The sequence below is a fragment of the Convolutriloba macropyga genome, chromosome 10, assembly GCF_964194025.1.
Source record: "Convolutriloba macropyga chromosome 10, txConMacr16.3, whole genome shotgun sequence".
In the NCBI taxonomy this organism is placed as follows: Eukaryota; Metazoa; Xenacoelomorpha; order Acoela; family Convolutidae; genus Convolutriloba; species Convolutriloba macropyga.
The window spans coordinates 46,404,229-46,426,766 of NC_134477.1; the positions used below are offsets into that span (position 1 = coordinate 46,404,229).

At 36.8% G+C, this 22,538-nt stretch overlaps 1 protein-coding gene across 1 annotated transcript; it reads right to left on the reverse strand.

Moving 5' to 3' along the window:
- Positions 1–844: 844 nt before the first annotated feature.
- On the reverse strand, positions 845–18,815 carry LOC142348168 (uncharacterized). Its single transcript, XM_075399399.1, has 9 exons — positions 18,513–18,815; positions 17,734–17,929; positions 17,215–17,378; positions 13,429–13,566; positions 7,291–7,488; positions 2,693–2,990; positions 2,202–2,396; positions 1,413–1,593; positions 845–1,086 (listed from the first exon to the last, which is right to left on the reverse strand). The coding sequence occupies exons 1-9, from the start codon at positions 18,660–18,662 to the stop codon at positions 927–929; spliced, it is 1,680 nt and encodes a 559-aa protein (XP_075255514.1). The 5' UTR covers positions 18,663–18,815; the 3' UTR covers positions 845–926.
- Positions 18,816–22,538: the final 3,723 nt, after the last annotated feature.

Below are 22,538 nucleotides of genomic sequence, written 5' to 3' on the forward strand. Positions count from 1 at the left end.
TCCAGCCGGATTTTCCTATTGTTAACGGTATTATCCGTTCAGATTCGAACTCGAATTATTGAGTTTTTAAATTTAACCGATTTAAGCGACTATGCAAAAACTAAAGGTTATGAGATAGAAAATATGTAGATTATAGATGAGCATATAGACGAGTATAACCAACAAATTACATGCTTTCTTTGGCTCGTCCTAAATCAAGAATGGTGCCGTGCAACAGAAAATACTTGATAGAAATAAAACAAATATCCAGAAAAAAAACTAATGATTGATTTCGTCAACTCGAGTGATTTGATTTGGGGTACGCGAAGAAAACCTTATTGGAAGAACTCTGGCCTAAAACTCGAATGAACTATGGGTGCAATTCAGAGAAACTAAGTATTGCTAAGCCAATAACTTTTATGATGCAAACTTAAGCTACATTTAAATGACCGATTTTCTGCATTGATCGATTGGAAGACATCTCTTTGACTCGGAGTAACATTCTCCATTCTCTCAGCTACTTCACTTGGAATGTGATTGCCTACAATATCGCTTCATTAAAGTCAACCGAAGGGTTCCATTTAAATTACAAGTTGGTGGTAGGCGTTCAAAACACCTAGAAACTAAAAAAAATCAGTTTTCAGTTTTTGTTAAAAAAAAATTGCTGCTTTGGGTAAACAATTTCTATGGAATTTGTACGCCAATAGGAATTAAATTTCAAAGCAAATCCACGATTAATATCGAAGTCGATCGAATTGCTTTAACAATAAAATCATTCATTTTGTGCCAAACTTTACCACAGCATTGACCGGTCTGATGTTTCTAGGTCAGAAGAACTTATAAACGTTCTTTGAAATTCTCTATGTACTGTGTGCTCAGAGACTGTCTTAAAATGAGGTCAAGGAACGAAAACGAACAATTTATAATAGCACTGTGATGCAACTGCGCTAGTACATATTATTATAGGGGTCATGCGGCGGCGATCTGTAAGGATTAGTCATGGCGACTGTCGGGTATCTGTATGCCCCAGCACCACTGGCGGATGCAGCCGAATTTTGTGGACTCTGATGTTGAGTTGGCATGCTTGAACTACTCTGATGTGAGACTCTAAACAGCATACAGCATCTTATTGGCGCCTTAACAAGTTCTCAAATTAACAAATGATTCTACTTTTTGTTGAAATTTCGCATTTGCAGGACTGGGCTAATATTTAGTTGTTATTTCAAGACGTTCGGAATTTCTCACGATAGTTCACTTGCCTTAGGTTCCAAAAAGGCAGCCGGAATTTAAATAGTTTTCTGGAGCAAAATCCAGTGACATGCCAAAAATAAATGCATCATATAAGATCATTAGCTATGTTAGCTCATCAAACGATTGTCGTCGCTGTACTGATTACTCTCAACATTCGTCGCCTAAAATGATCGATATCTCACCTAAATGTATGACTACTATGACTATCGTAAGAGTTCATTCTGGTGGCCCCCATTGGCGGCGGAGGGTGTGGGTGGGGTGGTGTCTGATGCTGGTGCTGATGATGAGGGGTGAGACCCATTGCACCAGGTGTCTGCTGCTGGTGATGCACGTTTGCATGGGATACAGCCGAATTGAATGCTCCTGTAATAAGGGAAAAAGTTTAGGACACCAGAAAAAGGAGAGTATTTGAGCAGCGTCGACAATATATAAATCCAACAGCATTTTTGATCTAAAAATCAACCTGGCACTTTCGGTGAGGCAATTCTTTTTCCGTTACAACACGAGGAAGCACATGAAAGACACGATTTTACTCTTTCAATCATGTTATTTTCTGCTGTTATAACTTCATTAAACATAACCGACTTAACATCGGGCGAATTGCTCTCGAACGACTGGCGAGTGGTCGCCTTCTTCAGTAACTAGCTGCGACTTAGAGAGTATAGCCTTATTTCGCTTAATTAAGGGGTGGTTGGCGGGGTTGGGGCGAGCTTGCGAGGTTACGGGTGGATTGCCGTGGAGGGGTCGGAGGGGGGTGAATCGCATACTTGGAGACAAGTAAGCCGAAAAGCTCTAAGGGAACTTTACCTGTATCTCGTTTTTTTTGAGGACGAAAAGTCAAATGGTCAGACCAAAAAAGCGATCAGACCAAAAATCGGAAGTGTGAAAAATTGCATTAAAATGGTCAGCAGAATTAATGTAATTGTCGCAAAGTTCGATTGAGAGCAATTACAATGGAGAAATATACCAACCAGTTGACATAGCAGTGGCCATCATTTTAGCCATGGCAGTCAGCATCTCCTGTCCAAACACGCCTGGGTCAGCAGGCGGAGCTCCAGTGCCAGGAGGGTGCGAAGGCGGCATGTGCATGCCAGACGGACTCATAGGCTGGTGGTTGATGGGAGGCAAGGGAGGGGGCTGTGGTTGGTAGCTGGGTCTGGAAGTTGCTAAAGGAAGAATAGAATATCAACCTTGAACAAAAAGCAGTTACGAAACACCCATTCCAGCAAATATGTTCGTATTTAGTTGCTTCATCATCAAAATTCTATTAAATTTTTCAACTAATTAAAACAAGTTACTTCTCGATTAGTTTTGCCACTCGCAAGACTGTGGCAAATTTTATTAATGTTCACCAAAAACCAACCTTTTTTTCCCAATTTTGCTTAAATATACAGAGTAGCTTAACTGAAGCAACCACAAGTCTGATCAAGCCGATTTGTACAGCCGATATCACAGAACTTACCAATACTGCTGGACGTGCTCATGGGACTAGGCACAGAGTAACCATCGTAAGGACTGGGCGGTGCAAACTTATCAGATGATCCGTAGCCAGACGGGTGGAAGGGAGGTGGCTGGGGTGGCGAACTGTAGTAGGGGCTGGCATTGCTGTTATGGTGGGGACTAGTGTAGGGAGCACTGTGGGTGATGCCACTGTAGGGGCTGTTATTGCCGGTTACGTTGCTGGTTGCTGTTGTTCCTGATTGCGGCGATTGTTTGCTCTTGTCGACTGGCTCTGCCGGTCTGACTACTACATGCGTATCCTAAATTGCACAACCTAAATGTTTATCTGGAAACAAAATATCTTTATCTGGCTCAAAAAATGATTTTATTGAAAGATTGATGTTCCGTTCTCTTTCAGTCGTTTCATTCCTGAGATTCAGCATAGTATCCCCTCAAACGGTGACAGTATCTTTTGCGTTGACCCCCTCCCTCCGACCTTTACGCTTTTAAATAAAAATGAATGCGCGCTAGTATTGTACGACACGCCCGTTAACGAGCCGGGGTATTATACTAACAGAAACGAAATGATTCATAACTTAAAATAAGATATGATTAACAAACGGATCACTGTAAATTTAAAATCCAGCTATGGTGGTAATTCCATTTCTATAATCACATCATAAAATGTGACAGCATCACAGTACAGATTGTTAAAATAAGTATGAGGTATTCGCACTTGGCAGGCATAAGACTTTTTCGGCGACCAGTCGGTAATGAACGAATGTACGTTTTCTAGCAACTATCACAGATTACACCCATTATAATATCACCATATGGTAGCAAGCTCGCCATTTTCAAGAGGTCCATATTCATTAATATGGAAGACGGAATGAAGCGAAACAAATAGAAGCAAACCAATTATTGTTCCGACCCGTCTTCAGGGGGGGAACCAAATGGGTTTTTTTGTTCAGACAATTTTGACCGATCGGTATACTCATCGTAGTTTAGAGCGTACTGAATTTTTTATTCATCGCAGTGAATTTCTTATTCAAGAGCGGGTTATCGATGTTTAAATTTTTGTGAACATAAGACCGATTTGCGTTATTTTTATTCACAATTTCAGCAAATTTTGCCTATAATTTTGTTAAAATATGTTAAAATTGTCAAAATAGTGTTGTTGATTTTAATTTCGAAGACAAAAAGGTATTGTTGAATATTCTGATTAATTTTTGTGGCACAAATATTGGCTAAATGTTTCAAAATTCAGCCTTTTCATTAAAAAGAGCACGAAGGTTCTTTAGTCCACTTTGATTAAATTTGCCGCAAGCACACACCCAAAAACCACTAACACAGTCTTTGTAAACTCCAAAGGGGGCTAGCACTACATCAACTTCCATTCCGAGTGCTCTGTAATATAAATTTTTCCGTTTTTTGCTAACTCTACCCGATGATTATCAAAAACACAGCATTTATTTTTCATTTTTTATTTAACAAATTATCTATATCATTCGAAAAAATTAAGCGTTCCTAATGGACGAACAGCATTAGCCAGGCTAGTTTTGGACCAATCTTGGACTGCTACAATCCAAAAAGAATTCTGATTGTTAAAAGTTCGTCGTTTAAACAAAATCGTTTTTAATACTGATTAAAGAACAGAACAATTGATATCAAAGCTCACTGGTGATAGGTCCCTAATGGCTTCCAAAACAGCTTCACATTTATAAAAAAAATTTGGCATTAGCCCATTTTTAACGTTTTTCTCGTTTTGTCGAGTTATTGAGAGCTCACATATCACATTGTTGGTCGTCAACATAAGGCAAAATTGAACATATCAAACGCTTCAAAGGTATAGATTATGGTTTTAACGGCTTAGACAGCCCTTTCTCAGAAATTAACTGAATTTTTAAATTTTGTCTTTCACTGTCTTTCTTACTTTGTCTTTTTAGTTGTACGAAACTTCCTGGAAGATGATAGGTATCGTTGGCATTTTATGGAGGAATAGATGAGCCAATCATCTGATTTTAGTAGACAGCTGATGGCGTTCTTGACTCTGAAAACAGTTGTTTTCAAATATAAAAACTTTTTAATGTCTCAGTTTTCTCTATTTTGTCTATTTGTTACCTAGTCTTGTTTTATAACAACTCATATATAATATTATTGGCGTCAAGGTAAGGTGAAAAATCAAAAATTTCCAAAGAATTCGTTGTGACTTTACTGGCTTCGACACGGTTTTTCGCAAAAAAAGTAAACTAAATTATCTTTTTCATATTCGACGTTTTTTGTAGACGTAAGACATATTCTGAACAATTAAAGATCTCAGGGGTTTACTTTGGACTATTGAACGATCCTATTTCGCCTTTCAATTTATAGCTAATGGCTTTCAAGACTGAAAATAATTTTTGTTCGGAAAATACAAAGTATTATTCAATTTCTTCTTTGTCCATTTTGTCTACTTGTTAACTAGTCCATTAATGGGAAATCACATATCACATTATCGTCGTTCGAAGAAGGCGTAACAGAACATTTTTTGAGGGGCAAAGTATGGCTTTACGGCTTCGACCGCATTTTCTCCTGAGTTTTAATCGAATTTTTGTGTATTGCCTCTATTTGTTTTTACCTCTTGTAACCACATTGCCTCTATTTATTGCCTCTTGTAACCACATAGGAAATTGTATGATGACAGGTCTTAATGCCCTCCTATGGAAGCATAGGTAATCATAATTCTGTTGGATGTTATCACTTGATATCTAATGGTTTTCATTACTTTGAAAAAATATAAGCCAAATTTTTACTTTGCTGTTTTTTGTTCTTGTTTGCCTGATTGTTACCAAGCATTATTTTGGACTGGTCTCATATCATTCTAAGGAAATACAAGATGTTTTGTGTAGTTTCAGTTTTTATCTGTTGTTAGATGTTATTAGGTTTTTTTTAATTAAAATGCACACAAACTTTTGGATGTAATTGATGTTTGTTGTTGTTTGATTTTGCTGTTCGTCTTGACTCGCTTTTTTGATTGATCGCAGGTCTCATCACTCTAATGCGGCATGTTTTACTCCAGTGAGTTGTTTGCTTTGGAGGCGATCTTCTACGTACATTTTTTTAAAATTAAAATTTTGGTGGTTTTCTATCTGTTCCTCCTTTGGTATAGAGTTCTTGCGATAATGTGGATGAGCAGGGTAAGAACTTCTTAAGCTATCGCACATTACCGAGCCTCCTTGTCCTAATTTCAAAATCATAGCAGGACAAAACCTGATTTACAATCCAAAAAAATGGTAAGATTTAGACAATCGTTGATTTAGATGTCCAATAAAACAATTAGTTTGACACCATTGAGCTCAAGGAATTTCACCACAAAAACAAAAAACAAGTAAGACCAAAAAATCATATTAGTTTGACACCATTGAAATTAAGCAACTTTATCACAAGAACAAAAAACAAGTAACACTAAAAAATCGGATTTAATTTTTTAAGACATGGTCTAAATCAAGAAACAACTTTTAAGAACTCATTTCACCAATAAAATTCCCTTATTTCTCATTATCAAGCGATGAAACCTGCCATAAATACTTGCAAAACTCAAAATTTCACTAATTTTTTTAAAAACGGGCAGCGTATAACTCAAAGAAAGCAATAGATATGAATTGAAAAGCAATTAAACAAAAAGAAAAGCTCTTTAGAAACCAATGAAAACGGTCTATAATGAGACAAAGATACAAAATAATAATGTTAACAACAAAAACTCGCAAAACTCAAAAATTCTGCAGTTTTTCTTGAAAACAATTGATAGGAAAATATCATTGAAGGCAACGGCTGTAATCAGAAACAATTTAATCCACTAAAACAACCCCTATTAGCAAACTATGAGTCCTGTTATTAATGAGAATAAACGATAAGACAACACAAATTACAAACGTACAACAAACTCAAAAATTAACTCATAATTTTTTGAGAAAAAGTAGTGTCATAGTCATGAAAACTAAGATGCTATTAACTCGGACCATTAATTAGGTTCTTTTTGGACTCATTGTCAACCAGTGACACCTTTCACTGATGATACTAAGTGATAAGACAATAGAAACAATTTTTGAAAGAGGGCAAAATCCAATACTCTTTTATGTTTTTTGACAGAAAAGTGTTCAGGTCATACAAAGTTTCAGCTGCCCCTTGATGAATTCTAGCAACTTCAAGTAGGCGCAATTAGAACACGTATGTATCATACTAAAAGCACTCAAGGAAATATAACTCTGAAAACAGAAGCAAAATTGACGCACGCGAAAAAAATCTCCCTATCAAAATCCGAAAAATTTCTAAAACACCAATTTCTGACTCCACTTAAAAGGTACTTTGAAAATCTGGCCTTAAACATAATTTGGATAAATTTGTGCCTAAATTTTTGCTTCCTTGAGTACATCATCGTGACTAAAACCACCGGCCTAATTTGACTTCTCGCTGACGTGAAAAAGCCGAAAAAAGCCTGAACAGATCTTAAAAGACAGCACATCAATACAATCCAAATCCTTTGGATTGTAAAGATGGATGAGTGTACTTCTGTGCTCTCAAAGAATGGCGTTACAAACAACCGGTGCTGATGACAATAACAGGATAATTTTGCCAACTGACCTTAATATAATGAGCCTTCTGCAAAAGTGCCCTCTCAGCTGTGCTGCTCTCATCGAATGTCACGAAGCCATACTGTTTGCGGCCCACGTCATAGAAAATCTCGGAAACTGGTCCGAATTGCTCAAAGTGCTCCATGAGGTCTTCTTTGGTGATTTTGGCCGTCAGACGACCCACAAACACCTTGCAGAGCTCAGGGGCCTAAAAACTATTTAATTCTCAAAAAGAAACAGATAAATTTTAAATCTTCGAACTCATGTTCAAGTTCAAGAACTGGACAGCACTCTGGGATTGAAATACCCGGCAATTTGACCATTTCATGTTTGAAAAAGGACGAGAAAGAGCGTTGCATGTTTACTCAATAGGGATTACCGGAAAATGTTTAGACTTCATACGTGGAAATTATACTAATTTTAACTAAATCATACAAAATAACTGGAGATCATTTCTACAAGCGAATTTTCAATATTTCAGGAAAAAATTGTTATCTTTAGCCAACAACTACTATAGTTCATCGTCAGCCATATGAGCTAATTTCTATGACTAAAACGAGTATTTAGAAAGGAAGAAGAACACAATACACACAAACAAATGCCGGTAATGTATTGTTAAATACATGGTCTTCCGTTCTGTTAGAACTCAATTGAGTATGAAAAATTTAATGAAAGGAAAGAGCAAGCGGTTTCCGGTTAGAGAAAAATCAATTCGAGCAGTTCCTGATCCGTACATTAAGAGCTTAATTACACTTCATGAAAAAAGTTGTTCTACCTCATGTAAAAAGAACGAAAAGGTATTTAGGTGAGCTCTCGTTGAAATGTCGACAGATTTTCAAACATACCCGCCAGATTTCCGGAAAATAGCCGCCGTTGATTCCCATAACTCTATTGAGATTGAAAGAAAAGAAAATATCAATAGAAATTGATTTTTGTACAAAAACATTTTTAAGTGCGATTTATTTTGATGTCAATTCGTAATTGAACATACCCCTGTCTCTCAGTGAGAGGCTACAGGGTCTAGTATCAATGCCAATAAGCATTATAGATAGTAACTAAAACTTATGAGAACAAAGTTCAAGTACCGGGCATCTAAAAATGTGCTTTATGGGTTTATCCCGTTTCTATTTCTGACTATGATATTTTTATACTTACTCTCTTCGTTTTGAATTGCTTTGCTGAGCAGCTGCTGTTCAAAAGGACTTTGAGCAGAATGACAGAAGAGTGAAACTAGCCTAGAGAAGTCAAAAAGATTTCACGCAAAATGTCGAAAAAGCGGCAAAATGGGTAAAGTAAAAAAAAGTTCGACGAAGTAAAAAAACATAGCAGGACAAGTCCTGAAATACAATTCAAAGAATTAAATGAAAAACCCAGAAGTAATCTTATCTTACCAGCAGCTCAATTGAACAATGCCAGCCAAAACATAAACAAAATCATCTCAAAAAAATTGAGAAACTAAAACATTCAAACAAATTAAATAAAAAGTAACTCATTGCTAAAACTCTCAAGGTTTTATACCTAGGGCAAAATTTGATCAATTTAAAAAACCTATTTCAAAAAAATGTTCAAGTACAATTTTTGTTTCTCAAAGTGCATATATAAAAACTGCAAGACCTGAAAAAAATTCATTGGCCTTTGAAGATCGCTTAACTCAAAAATGACCAAAAACTCAAAAAAAAGAATGAAACCCATTTTATTGAAAAGTTGCAGAAAATTGTAATCTTAATATCTTCGGAATCATTTCTGTGTCTCTGAAGACTATCCAGTAACGCAATTGCAAGCCTTAAAAAATAATTCGCTCAAATATCGATAGGCAAAAATTTTTAGAACTCTGAGGCAAGGAAAACTGAATAAGACAAATGTTTTGAAAAAAACTTGAAAAAAATTGCAAATTTTATCAAAACAATTTTAAAATTCGAAAGCTTAAATTGTTGAAAACAAATCCATTGAAACCAACAACCAGGCAATAACTTTATATCAGACCACGGAAAACGTTTTCTGGCACTTTCGATTGGACAAACATCAAAAATGGACAAAAAATATAGGAAACCTTAAACTTTGTCAAAAAAACTGCTGAAATTCGAGACATTAAAAAGTTGAAAACCAATCCATTGTTATCAGAAACTTTGCAGTGCCATATTATCAAATTATAAAGGAGATTCGCTGGCCCCTGAAGCCGGAAAAACTCAAGAAATGACAAAAACTTGAAAAAAAATTCAAAAAATTGTTTCGTTTTGCTCGTTTGTGTTTGTAGTACCAAAACAAATAGCTCATAAAATGGTCATAACAAATAATTTTGTCTCGCAAAAGGCTGTCATCAACTTCTAAAAACTTCAACCTAAGACTAATCAAACAAAAAACTCAAAAAATTTTTAAAAAAACATGAAAAATGCACCAATTTGAGCACAAAAATTCCTTAAAAATGACCTCTTAACCTTAAATTAGGGCCATCCCAGCAGCTACACCACTCTAAGCACTTGAGGGACTACTAAAGACCACTTTGGGCCTCTAATGAAACTTAATGCCCGCTGGGCTTTACCTGTTTGTCCCGTTTTGAAAGGTCAAAGTCATTGAAAAATGTGTGAACACATCTTAAAAAAAAACACAGCGACCCAATACAATTCAAATTCTTTGAATTGTAAAAATAGTACCACTATACTAGCCGGCTGAGAATAGGAGGGCGGCTATTAACAACAAAGCCAACAGATTGCCAAGTATCATACATAATCAGCAAGTATAAATGTATAGATATAGCCGGCAGAATGACGGAAAATAGGCGCCGTTGACACGCTTGATGAATATCCGGCTTGAAACAGAAAAAGAAGAGAACAATTAACCAATTTTTTTTCTGTTTTTTTCAGTATCAAAAAGTTCTAATTCGGCGTGCAGTTGCAGTTCGATTCTAAAACTAAACTTAATTCAGCGTCTAAACTGAAAGCTAATAAGATTAATATCAATTTCAGCTTGTAAACACTTTGCAAACGCATGTCAGCTAGCAAACAATTAGCAAACACATGACTTATGGACCGGGGTTTATGGGTTTATCGCGTCTCTTTTGATTTTGCTCTTTCGCCATTGACTGTATTTACTATCTTGCGTAATTCATTGAGTAAATGGACTGAAAAACCATTCGGTTAAAATAGTGAAAAAAATCAAAAATCAAGCGTGAAAATCGGGGTTTATTTAAAACGAAAAACGTGATCAAAAGGTAAAGCAAATTTAAAAAGGAGAGCGCCTAAATACTAGCCGTCTGAGAGGCTGACGGCGGCTGTTAATAACAATGAAGATTAATATCATAAAGAAAAATTGGTCATAATAAAAAAAATTTACGGAAAAGGGCAAGGAAACATTTATCATACCTGGAAAACTTATATACCGTAGCAGTTCAAGATATGCATGAAAATTTGCTATCATAATACCATCGCATAATTTGCATACAATTTCGTGGATTTAATCAAAATAATTCCACGTCAATATCAAACACTATGTGAAATCGAATGCTAAATGTGCCTGACAGGTGGTGGTCCATCTCTTTGGTAGGATCTCAATACTCCATACCTCAGGTATTTAATCTAACAGAACTTCGAGGGGATATATGCAAGTTCACTCTGATGATTTATCAGTCAGAAGGTCACAGTTAGACTCCCGGTTTAGAGCTTGTGCTCGCCGGGTGCCTCGGCAAGGGTAGATGTGTTTTCAGTCTCTCTACCACGCTTAGCTTGGTTTCTTAAATATGACCAATCACGCACGTACAGTGGTTTTGTTGACTTTTCTCGACATTTCAAGTCTAAGCAGAGCAAGCAACTAAATACCTCTACTATCAGTTTCCATATCATTAGGAACGACATCAACCTGGGCTGGGAAGACCTCTTTTGTAGTTTTGATTTAAAAGTTTCATATATCAGGGCTGCGCTACCCTCACCTGGGACTGTGCACTGTGGGCTGGCACTTCAAGTATCTTGTCCACCATCCCATCCTACTGTCCTGCAGGTCTTACTGCACCCGATCAATGGACATTGACATTCCCACTTTTAATCGTTTTAGGTCAACCTTTGGCGTAAGTCTTTCTTTGCTTGTAGACTGATGTTAGTTCATGGTCATTCAGTCTCTTTATACTAATCCACAGATTGGCCCATCGAAAAGCCAGATAAGTTCTTATGTTCTTTATCGGGACTTTTTAATCGAGGTCGATTATTTTAACCCCTGATTTGCCAGTGAGCTTTAGCATTATTCGTCTAGCTTTAGTGAGCACAGCATTTAGCTTGTCAATGTCTACTTTTCGTGTGATTAAAGTCTTTAAGCAGTAGAGAAACACAGGTTTGATGAACACTTCTACAATCAACACCTTTGTGTTCATCGTCAGTATACTACTTGTCAGTACCGGTCTCGGCTTACATAGGGATACTTTTGCATTGTCACAGTTGCTGACACTGCTTTGGAGGGATCAGAGTCTGTTGAGATCACAATACCAAGATATTTGCAGTGTGTGACTGATTTCAGTGCTTTCCCACCCAACTCTACGACTATTTGTCCATCAGATATAGCGAAGACCTCGATCTTTGAGGATGATAATTCCATCTCGGCCGACTCAATTTCTCCATTCAGTTTGTTGAGCTTTTCTTGTAGCAATTGGCAATTTCTTTCCATGAGGACCAGATAATTTGGATAAGCATATGATCGAAGCTTGTGCTTTGTAGAGCAAAGGTTTGGTCCTTGTACGCAGCCTTGACGTACGGCCCCTTCAAATTCAACACCGTTTTCGCCATCACTCTCGTCTATTGCCCCTTATTTATGTCCCATATAAAACGTTTGATGGGGTTTGAAATGTCATAATCATCGAGTGCCTTTGCCAGAGCTCCTATATCAATAGATTCGAAAGCTTTGACAAGATCAATGAAGACCATTATCCGGTTCTTTCTTCTCTCTCGCGCTCCGATTTATGTTTCTGAGTAGCTAGATAGCTATCAGGGTGCTCCTGTCTTTTCTCAACCCAAATTGCCATTTGCCAATATTTTTGGAAATTTTAGTATGTATGTATGTATGTATGTATGTATGTATATATGTATGTATGTATGTAGGTATGTATGTATGTATGTATGTATGTATGTATGTACGTACGTATGTACGTACGTACGTATGTACGTATTCTAATCTTTCTCACAGAATTTTGCAGATCAATTCCATGACAGGTATCCTATCAGATAAATTGTTCTGTGGTTTAATGCTAAAAACTGACTATTTGCATTCGCCGAATAGATTCAAGCCAATCATTAATTGAACGAGTAGGCAATTTATTTGATCCATATCCAAGTCCTTTACTATGTACATATTAGAACATTTAGGGATATCGGCTTCTATTTACCACAGTGGCTTTTAAGAATTCTTTAATTGCCTTATCTCCATATCGCTTGGATTTTCCTTTCATATAACATACGCGAAACATTCTCATTTCGCCTAAAGTGCAATGAATGCCCAAAGAAAGCCCAAACAAAAAAGCGTGAGCGAAATCCGTTTCGAAACTCTCTCGTCCATGCTTTAGGATTAAAAATGAAAGTCATACATATACGAGAGAAATTACTCGCCTCTTAAAACATAACCGGAAGATTGTCGGGAAATATCCGCCATTGATTCCCATAACACCGATTTGGATTGAAGGAACAGAAAAATAATGATAAAATGATTGTTGTACAAAAACAGTTTAAAGTGCGATTTATTTTGATTGGATTTCGTAGTTATGCATACTCCTGTTTATTAATGAGAGGATGAGCAGCAATGCCAAAACGGATAAGAGATGCTACCTAACACTTACAAGAACAAGGTTCAAGTAGCAATCATCTAAAATTGGGCTTTATGGGTTTATCCGGTTTTCATTTTGATTTCGTTTTTCGCTACTTATTCTGTTCAGTTTAGATTGCTTTGCTGAGTAACCAGCATGTGAACAAAGAACCCCTAGCGAGAAGCAAATTTTGTGCAAGCACCTTTTTCTCACCCCACTTTAAAATTAGAGCAAAAAATGCGAGCAGATCTTAAAGAGAGCGCCCCAGTACAATTCAGATTCTTTCAGCTATAATAGCCGGCTAAGATCAGCGCGGCTATTAGTGACCCAATAATTACATGGTAACGGAAGAGTAACGTATTATCTGCTCACCTGTGAAGCTGGCTTCTTAACATGCACCTTTCGACCATCAATAACAAAATGACATCCATTCACTCGTTTCTGGTCATCGTAGTTCACAAATCGAATAAAAGCGAAGCCCCGTGACTCTCCAGCTGTGTTTTTCATAATCTAAACAGAACACCATGAAAGCGGAATCGCTCAGGTTAAACGAATCGCTTTTATAACTGTGCTGTTCTCGGATTTCGGTATTTTCCCAGTTGAGTACGTTGACAATATTTGTCTGATGTGTATCCTGGTTGCCTGAAACAAAACAAAGTGTCAACAAACTATTCGGATAAAGAATATTTGAAATTGATCCCACCATGGGAATTTTTTTTGCTTATATAAGCTAGTATGAATAAAGTAATGCGTACTTTTGCACTACTGCATAAGGTGGGATTATCGATTACGGCCAATGCATAGAATTCCAGTTTATGTAAAAGACTTAATTATAGCCATTCCTTTTGTACTGCTGGACATCCAGTTAATGAACTGAACGCCAGGATGTCAACAAAGCAAAGCACAGAACAATATAAATGAGCTCTTCCTTCTTTTCACATTAGACTGTCATATCAAATCAACATTCTCACGAATAAATATTCAGAAAAAAAAATTACACGCAGCTTTTAAAAAAGCCCAAAAGAATGGAAATGACTACAATACAAAACAGCTTTAAAAACAGATTTAGGTTAATTAGGACTTCTTATTCACTATTCGTGGTCAAAAACATGAACTGAAAGTTATTTTGCAAAAAAACGGCATCCAGTATCTGATCATTAGGCGCCAAAAAGGTCCTTAATCTTCATTACTCACGCGTTCTTCGAAACTCTAATTCTTTTGATTGAGAACCAACTGAGATGAGCTATCAAGTCAAATTTCAACAGAAAAAAATCGAATCTCTTTTGATCTTAAGCTAAAATAGTGGGACTCAGAATAGATTTCAATAAAATTACTTCCCAACAAAATTCGTCAAACAAAACCGCCTGATGTTGGGCGAATTGCTCTCAAACATCGGGCTTCGTCATTAGCTAACTTGGCCTTAGGAAAATTACCTTAAGCTTGATAGACATTGGGGGAAGTGAGTGGTAGAAAAGGGTATTTCCCGATAAATTTCTATATTCATGATATAGTTTAATACTGAGCGTAAATTAATGTTTGCTTTGCATACACTTCTCGTGTTAATCAACCTTGAAATTTGTATTCATTGAAATACAAATTAATATGCAAATATTGAACGCAGCAATTATGTAGCATGCGAATTAAATAGGAATCGAAATTTTCTACTTACAGGGTATGGTATCGGGCAAGTTGTATCCATTCGGCACCAAATTCAACATCACTCTTCAGCAAAAATCCACAGCGCAAAAGTTGAACAAATCATCGCTACACTTAACAGTTATGGTACGCGAAATAACAATTTTATCAGACACGTAACAACCTGCAGCAAAAAGGAGCAGATACTCATTGAAGTTCAGCAGCAACGAAACATCAGCTTCATAAGAGGGTCAGCACAGGACTCACACCTGCTAGCATGTTAAGATATAACTCCACCACTGTAATCTACAGACGTTTCAGATGAATCAGAAAATTGTCACTTACAATATCGACGCATCATCAGATAAAAACCAAAAAAAATATCGTCCAGGACGGAATTATCTGCAAATAACGAATACCGCGAAATTTTAGGATTTTCATCAAGTCTTTCATCAGTTGGTAAAGATGAGGTTTCTGTACACTGCATATCATAGCAGTGAAAACTATAATCATCCTAAAACTACGTTCCCGTGGAACCAAAGATACATCTTCCCTTCCTCATGTTACAGCGTCATATATATGACCTAAATAACGCCCGTTTTCTCTAGCGAGATCACTTTCAATAATAAAAAATACGCAGAACACTGCATTCTAGGCAAATGACAGCAATTGTTCTATTCGGGCTTTTTAATGAACATTTGTTATTGCATCAAAACGGGCAACGTGTCAGGATGAAAGACATAGCGTAACTAGCTTCGTAGACATGCAACATCAAGATGCTGATGATACAAATTAAAGCTTCCTAAAGCGGGCCAAACAAGTGTCAAGGTTTAATTAATGTCTTTTTGCTGTGATTTCCATAGTTGAATTAAAATTGAAATTCAGAAATAAACATGAACAAAACAATTAATATATTTGAGCATAATTGGCGTCTCAGATTGACCTTCAGACTTCCAGTGCTTCGATGGAGCATATAGTTAGGGAATAGCAATGCTAAAAGAACTGGGATCATTATGGTTTTGGCCCCAACCCCTACCTAATGGATTACTATAAATTGCAACCCTCTAGTTCATGGGCCATAATTTTATATAATGATTTATCATTTAATGGCATGTGCTATGTTACTGCAGGTGCGTTAACTACGGGGAGACCGCAAAAAGAAAAGATGAGAATTCTGCAGCAACTTTGTTACCTCGGGATTGAGCAGCTTGTCCAGTTTCTGAGGACGTAAAGTGAAGATCAGAAGAAAAATCGATAAAGTGAAAAACCGCAAAAAAAACAACAAGACCCAAATAATAGCCTAATACATTGTAGCAAAGCAATTTAATATATAGACCCTGAAGAACTACTTCTGGGGAATCGTTGGAAAAAATTAAACCCTATCCTACAGTATCGAAAGCTAGTTAAATATAGTAAAAAAAAACTTCCTCTTCTCGCCTCTAGTCACTATTTTTTGCAGCCAAACAGCTGAATGATAATCGCCAACAAGATGAAACAGTCATATTTGCTCGTTGTTCATACGAAAATAAGGACGAAGATAAGCTGCGCTCTACTGCAAAGCTCAATCATATGCATTCGCGGATCTCGCACGCTTAGGGACGCGCGACCGTCGATGCCTCATCGATTGGAACGATTGTTGAGTAGCGGAGATTGCAACTTTAGGGGCACAGTGCTTCTCACCTATGGTGCTTTGTTTGATTCAATCAACCCCTTCATAAATCTCGAGGGTATTTATCAATTTTCTACAAGCCGTTCTATAATTTGATGCTCTTTCGATGTTGACTACTGTCATCTTTGATAAATGCATACAGGAGTTGATTTGTCGCGACTACCCAATAAGGGAGAAATCATTTTGAAGAACTTTTATTTAACTTTTGCAGTGAAGTACAGCCAACTGAGCTAAGCTGCTAAAAAACCAAATGCGTTGCAGTATGATCCGTCGAAACTCAAGAGCGAAGTAAAGATCTAAGAAGTATAACAAGTCAGACAAAAAGCATAAAAATACAAGGACGACTTAAAGTGATTGCTACAAAATTTTCTCGAGAGCAATTAAGAACAGTATGTTCTACATAAATCATCTGACAACATAATTTCATCTCGTTCAAACCTAGTTCAAAACTGCTTCTAACAGTTGCTCTAAAAATTGCTGTCTCCTGTAAAACAAAACAAACAAAACGTTAAAGATTCTAATATCGAATATATACAAAGATTTAAAAGCAACTTTTTTAAGGTCGTCAACCCGATATGGGTACATTCAACCAAAGCATATTTATGATCAGAACCATCAGCAAATTACGCTTAGACTCGTGCTATTATTAGAGCATATGAATTCAAAGCTTTTCTCGCTCATATTCGCTCATTAACAGAAAACCCTTGATACACCACGAATCAAATAAACGAGCAGAAATTGACATCCAAGGTTCAACTAGTTAGTTAAAAGGTGGAAAATTGTCTATCCAAATATGTATGCGTAATTCAGAGCAAGCAGGCAGATGTGTCATAAAAATGAGAAGCTGTTCTCACCTGAGCAAAAGCGATATCTCCATGTTTGGAGAAGTAATCGATAAGATTCTCTTTCGAGTAATGGTAAGGTAGATTCAACACCACTAGATCCGATGACTGTGGAGTAGGTCTCTTTGTCTTGGAGACCTCTGCTTGAGCACTATCCTCCATTTTGCGTTTGTTGTCTGAAACGAACAAAACTCTATCGCTCAATTTGTCTACCGACATGCTTCACTTGAATATTATGGGAACATCTTGAATTGAGGAGTTTTCTTAACTTTGATATCTTGCGGAATATTATGGCGTATCGGCCCAAATGTAATGCAGAAGCCATCATTTTCATTGTCGAACATATTGCTTTCTTCACATACACTTTGAAAACAGCACATGAAAAAATTAAGAAAATTGATTCACGCTTCTTTCACTGTTAAAAATTCGCATCTTTTGAGCCATAATCAGTTTTGATTGCCGATTGCAGGGAGACACAATTGCACACGATAACACTGTTTTGAACTGATGACTGGAGAACACGTTGTTTACCTGTTTGTGTCTTGGCAGTGTTGACCAGATACACCATTTCACCCCACCCTCCTTCTGGAGGATACAGTACCCCTTCAGCCAGTCTGACACCCCTGAAGGAGCGATTGGAGGGGTTTCTGAACTTCAATCCCACTGCAGATGGGAACTGGGATTGGACTGATGTAAGGAGGAGTCCACCATCATGTTCGATTGGGACCTAGAGCACCATCGAGATAGTCACGAACTGCTCTAGTACGTTTTAATATTTTATTCAAAATCCTTTTGTTGAGGGTTGAAAAAGTACCAATATCGTATAATTGGTGACCATCGCGGAGACGAACGAAAACTTCACTCAATTCTTTTATTAATTGCATATGATTGCAGCAAGTATCAGTGAAAAAACTCCACATCGAAAACTCGTCGTCAACTTTTATATCAATTGCACACCGACGAAATTTGCAACTGATCCAGAGAAAACTGCAAAACCAAAAAGATAAACAATTCTGGTTATGCTAACGCCTAATCCGATTTCTCATTGTTATCCTTTTGGGGTCAAACAATTCAGCAAATTGGCTCTGACATTATACTCAGCTACAATTGGATGACCGAAATCTAAAAACGCCCCTTGTTTTGCATTATTTTGGCTTTCTATAATTAATTAATGAATTTCTCAATTTCCAGGTGCAGTCTAATTTTGATCATATCACTTCACTTCACTTTCATCAAAATACTTGATGAGAAGAATACGTCGTAATTTTTCTTATTTCGATCATTGAAGAGATCTCACAAATGGGACAAACCTCTATTGGATCTTCTGTTTCTGATTCTGAAACTGCCACGTATGAACTGTGGTCCATTGTAGAATCCACCTCCTCCGCCTTCATCATCGACACCACACCAGATGAAGAGGACAGCTCCTCTATTGCTCCCATGTCTTTTGGCAGAGACATATTGAAATTATCAGAAACTCCGACTGAGTTGATGTGGCGTAGAATCTTCCAGTTCTCAACCCAATGAACGCAATAAAAAAGAAACACCAAGTGTTGTCAATAATTATGTGTCAATAATTTGAGGTTCAAACAGCTAGAACTATGCACGCAGTACAATCTGAAATTTGAAATTATTTCGTAACTTTTATTTCGTAAAATTATTTCGTAATAATTATCTTATCATTATTTGGCTAATTATTGAATAAAAATTATTGAATTATTACATTATTACATGCCAAATAATTATGCGGCGTGTACAATAGCAGCTTTGGAGACGCATACTACTCCTGAGTCTTTATGACGGTAAATTTTAGCATTAGTATCTAATACCAATATTTAGAAAATAACATGCATGTACATGTATTATATTAACTGCCAATTATTAACACATGCACCAAATAAATTTAAATTAATTCTATGGCACATAGGAGTTTTTGTTTCTGAAATAATTGCCGTTTAGCTCCTCACAATGATGTTCACATTGATTGTCTGCCACAAAATTAAACAGTCCCAGCCAAAGTCATAAAAGCTGAACACTAGCCATACGAATCGGTTCAGAAAAAAAAGATACATAAATTTTCAGCCATCAGTACAAGAAATCCCTTTAAATTCTATCAAAAATAAAAAGATCGCCGAGTTTCAGAACAAAGAACACAAGTACAGCTCTCTCAAAAAAGAATGCATGAAGTCAAAATTCTGCCGTAAACGATATGTTAAAGGTCTTTATTGCTTACAATTCAGAAAATTTGAGCCTCGATTTTTCGATAATTGGTTGGGGAGGTATAGGTTATATGACTCAGGGAGGTGAAATCACTTATAAAACGTGAAAATTAAAATTCCGAAGGTCAACAGTTGTAGATTTTCCTTTCTTGTCAAATTTTATAATGCCAGAATCAATCAACAATAAGAAAGCTGCAAAATGCGTGTTCCAAGCAAAGTTATGTGACCCTGATAATATCGCTCTGAAAGTTGCAGCCAAAATGTTGAAACCACATTCTCAGATTCACGCAATGTGGTTAACACCATCAACTTGCAATTTTCCAAAAGTCTGAAGATCCTGGAATTTAAACTCTTACAAATATTGGAATATCTGGAACTGATGGCATTCTAAACTTGCATTTATTGTTTTTTTTTAAACTATAAATTTCAAAAACAACCAAAATTTTTATCTGTCCAGTTTCCCAAAACCGGAACTTCTATTCGGCTGAAACTTAAGATCTCTTGAATTCAAAAATCGCTTGCAGACAAAAAGCAACAAAAAAGATAAACAAGGCGGTCAAAGAAATGAGGACTGCATCTTAAAAAACCAGCATTAGGCGGTAGAAGTGTTGAACAAATCCAGCTACCATAGTAAAACTCAAGGGAGAAAACCAATGAAATTATTGAGAGCCCATAAATTGTCCCACAATCCACAAAAAAACGGAAAAAGATGGTGTGCTCCACATAATGAACGAAACACTGAAACTGCACCAACAGCCAATTTAAATTTACCGCACACACATTGTATTTAAAACCACGAGCAAAATGCTAGGCTCTAGGAGCCGCGTCAAAAGTTTGATATATTACAGTGCTAATTAGCTGTCTAGCCTCCCTTCCCATACAAAAACACCCAACCTCAGTATTATCAACCTCAGTTACATGTTAGGTACCACGACAACCACAGAGAGATAATCGCGCTGCGTAGGAGTGCGAAACTCACCTTCCTGAGAAAGTATTATTCCTTCCTCCGAGTATCAGTGGTCTTTACTTTCAAAACGTCTGTTGCTAAATGCTTTATGTTACGTGTTGCAGAGGGCCCTGCGCCTCCCATGCAGGCAAACACGAGCAGAACAAAACCACTTTTTACTTTAAAATTCGTTGAAAATTTTAGATTTTTCATTGCCTCGCAATATTTGCAAGCGTCCTTGCGTTTTTTTGTTCATGGCTTGGCCAACTGATTAAAAATTTCACGTCGAAGAAAGTTCTGCTGAATCTCAACCCTCACAAGCCGTTTGCTTTAATGTCATCTCGAGCGTTGTCATCACTTCTAGTAGATTTATTGGAAAAGTGTTTGCCTTCTAGCAGCCGAAGTGATGGCTCAACATCGACGTCAAAGCATACGTCATGCATTATTTTCGCAAAAGTGTCTCTAATTTGATTGTGCAGCATGTGGGTATAATTCCCCATTGCACAGTGTAGAACAAGAATTAAAGAGAAATTTTCTCCATAAGGACAGTCGAAAAGTTTTTCAGCTTCAAGATTGTAAAGAATGCTCAAACCGTCTCGGAATTCCAATTAAGTCAACAGAAAACCTCACCGTTTCCGTGGCAAGGCAGTTAGCTAGTTATAGGCTTCTTTTTCTGATGCTAAGGCGACAACGTGACGTTTGTCTTTTTAATGTGCGAAGAAGATCCTTTTTATCAGCTTCCATCTTTGCGTTGCGTACGTTGAAGTCAAGCGTTCCGTTCGTCAAAAGTCGAAAGATTTTGGGATTGAAAACTCTGACAATATTGGAATATCTGCATATATTGTTTGAGAAACTATCATCTAAAAATTCCATAACAGCCAAAATCTGTCTACTTTCCCAAAACAGGAGCTTCTATTCCGCTGAAACTTAAGAAATCTTGAATCGGAACTTTGATTGCAGACAAAAAGCAACAAAAAAGGAGAACAAGGCGGCCAACAAAAGAAGTGCAATTTTAAAAAATTAGCAGTAAGCGGCATGACTGTTAAACAAATCCAGCTGCCATCATCGTAAAAACTCCAGGAGAGAACCAATGAAAATTCAATTGCCCCACAGACCACATTGTAAAGACCCTAAAAAACAGATAATTCGCAATATATACGGCAGCAGCCTCAATGTTTTCAGTTTCTTTCTGTTATATTGTGTTCAACTATGTTCTTCAAACAATGAAATGCTAAAAGGGACTATTCTTCTTGGTTAAGTAACTGATACATTAGCAAAATTATGAATTTCCCAAACACTCCGACTGAACAGTAATTCATTATATCTCACTCGAAAAACTCAGGCCAAGAAAGTAGAAGTCAGGCATTGTGATGCAAAACTTACATTCACTCTAATAAAAATTACTCGAATTTGTAACTGTTGTCCACAATCGCGATTTACAACGTATCGATAAGACATAAATCAAAGAGCCTAAATGGTAACATAGCCGGCATATTGCCGGAATAGCTGCGAAAGAATAGACCTGCGTGCCATATAATAGAGATAGAAACAGATATAGATCTAAATTGAAAACAAAAATCGACGCCGCTCAAAAAATTAGGTAAAAAACATTCAGCGATAAACCAAAAAAGCTTGTAAAAATTCATTCCGCGGAAGCCTCTTATTAGGGACCTTTACTGCACATATGAGTTCCTTTGACCGTAAACAAATTCAAATTAAACTTACGTTTTAAAGTGCAAAAGTCATTTTATTGAGTGAGGTAAAACACGTATGATCAAAATCTAATCACGCGAAAAACTTTTGCTAAAGCGAGCGAGAAATGACGTCACGCGCGCAAATGCCGTTAGTGAGAGGAAGAAGTAATTCAGAAAATTTGACTTTTTCAGCTTTGCTGTGTGAACAAATGTAAAACGAAAAAACAGCGTCAGACGACGAAACAAAAAAACATAGCAGGACAAGTCCTGCCGTACAATTCAAAGAATTTTCATTGACTAAAAAAACTAGACCTAAAACGGACTATGAATGGATTGGAAAAACCATTTAGAAAAAAATCCGATCCAAAAAATCGAAGAGTAAAAATCAAAGTGAAATTGCCGCATGTGAAAAAAAACCACTAGCGAGAAAGCGAATTTTTGTTCAAACAATGTTTTCTCACTCTACTTTAAATTTAG

What these genes read in the sequence shown, in the direction of transcription:
- LOC142348168 (XM_075399399.1), bottom strand. Translation starts at nt 18,662, where the DNA reads ATGTCTCTGCCAAAAGACATGGGAGCAATAGAGGAGCTGTCCTCTTCA. An exon ending in CACTGCCAAGACACAAACAG is followed by an intron (nt 17,379 to 17,733) that starts GTAAACAACGTG and finishes TGTTCGTTTCAG; the next exon opens with ACAACAAACGCAAAATGGAG. An exon ending in CATAGTAGTCATACATTTAG is followed by an intron (nt 1,087 to 1,412) that starts GTGAGATATCGA and finishes TATGCTGTTTAG; the next exon opens with AGTCTCACATCAGAGTAGTT.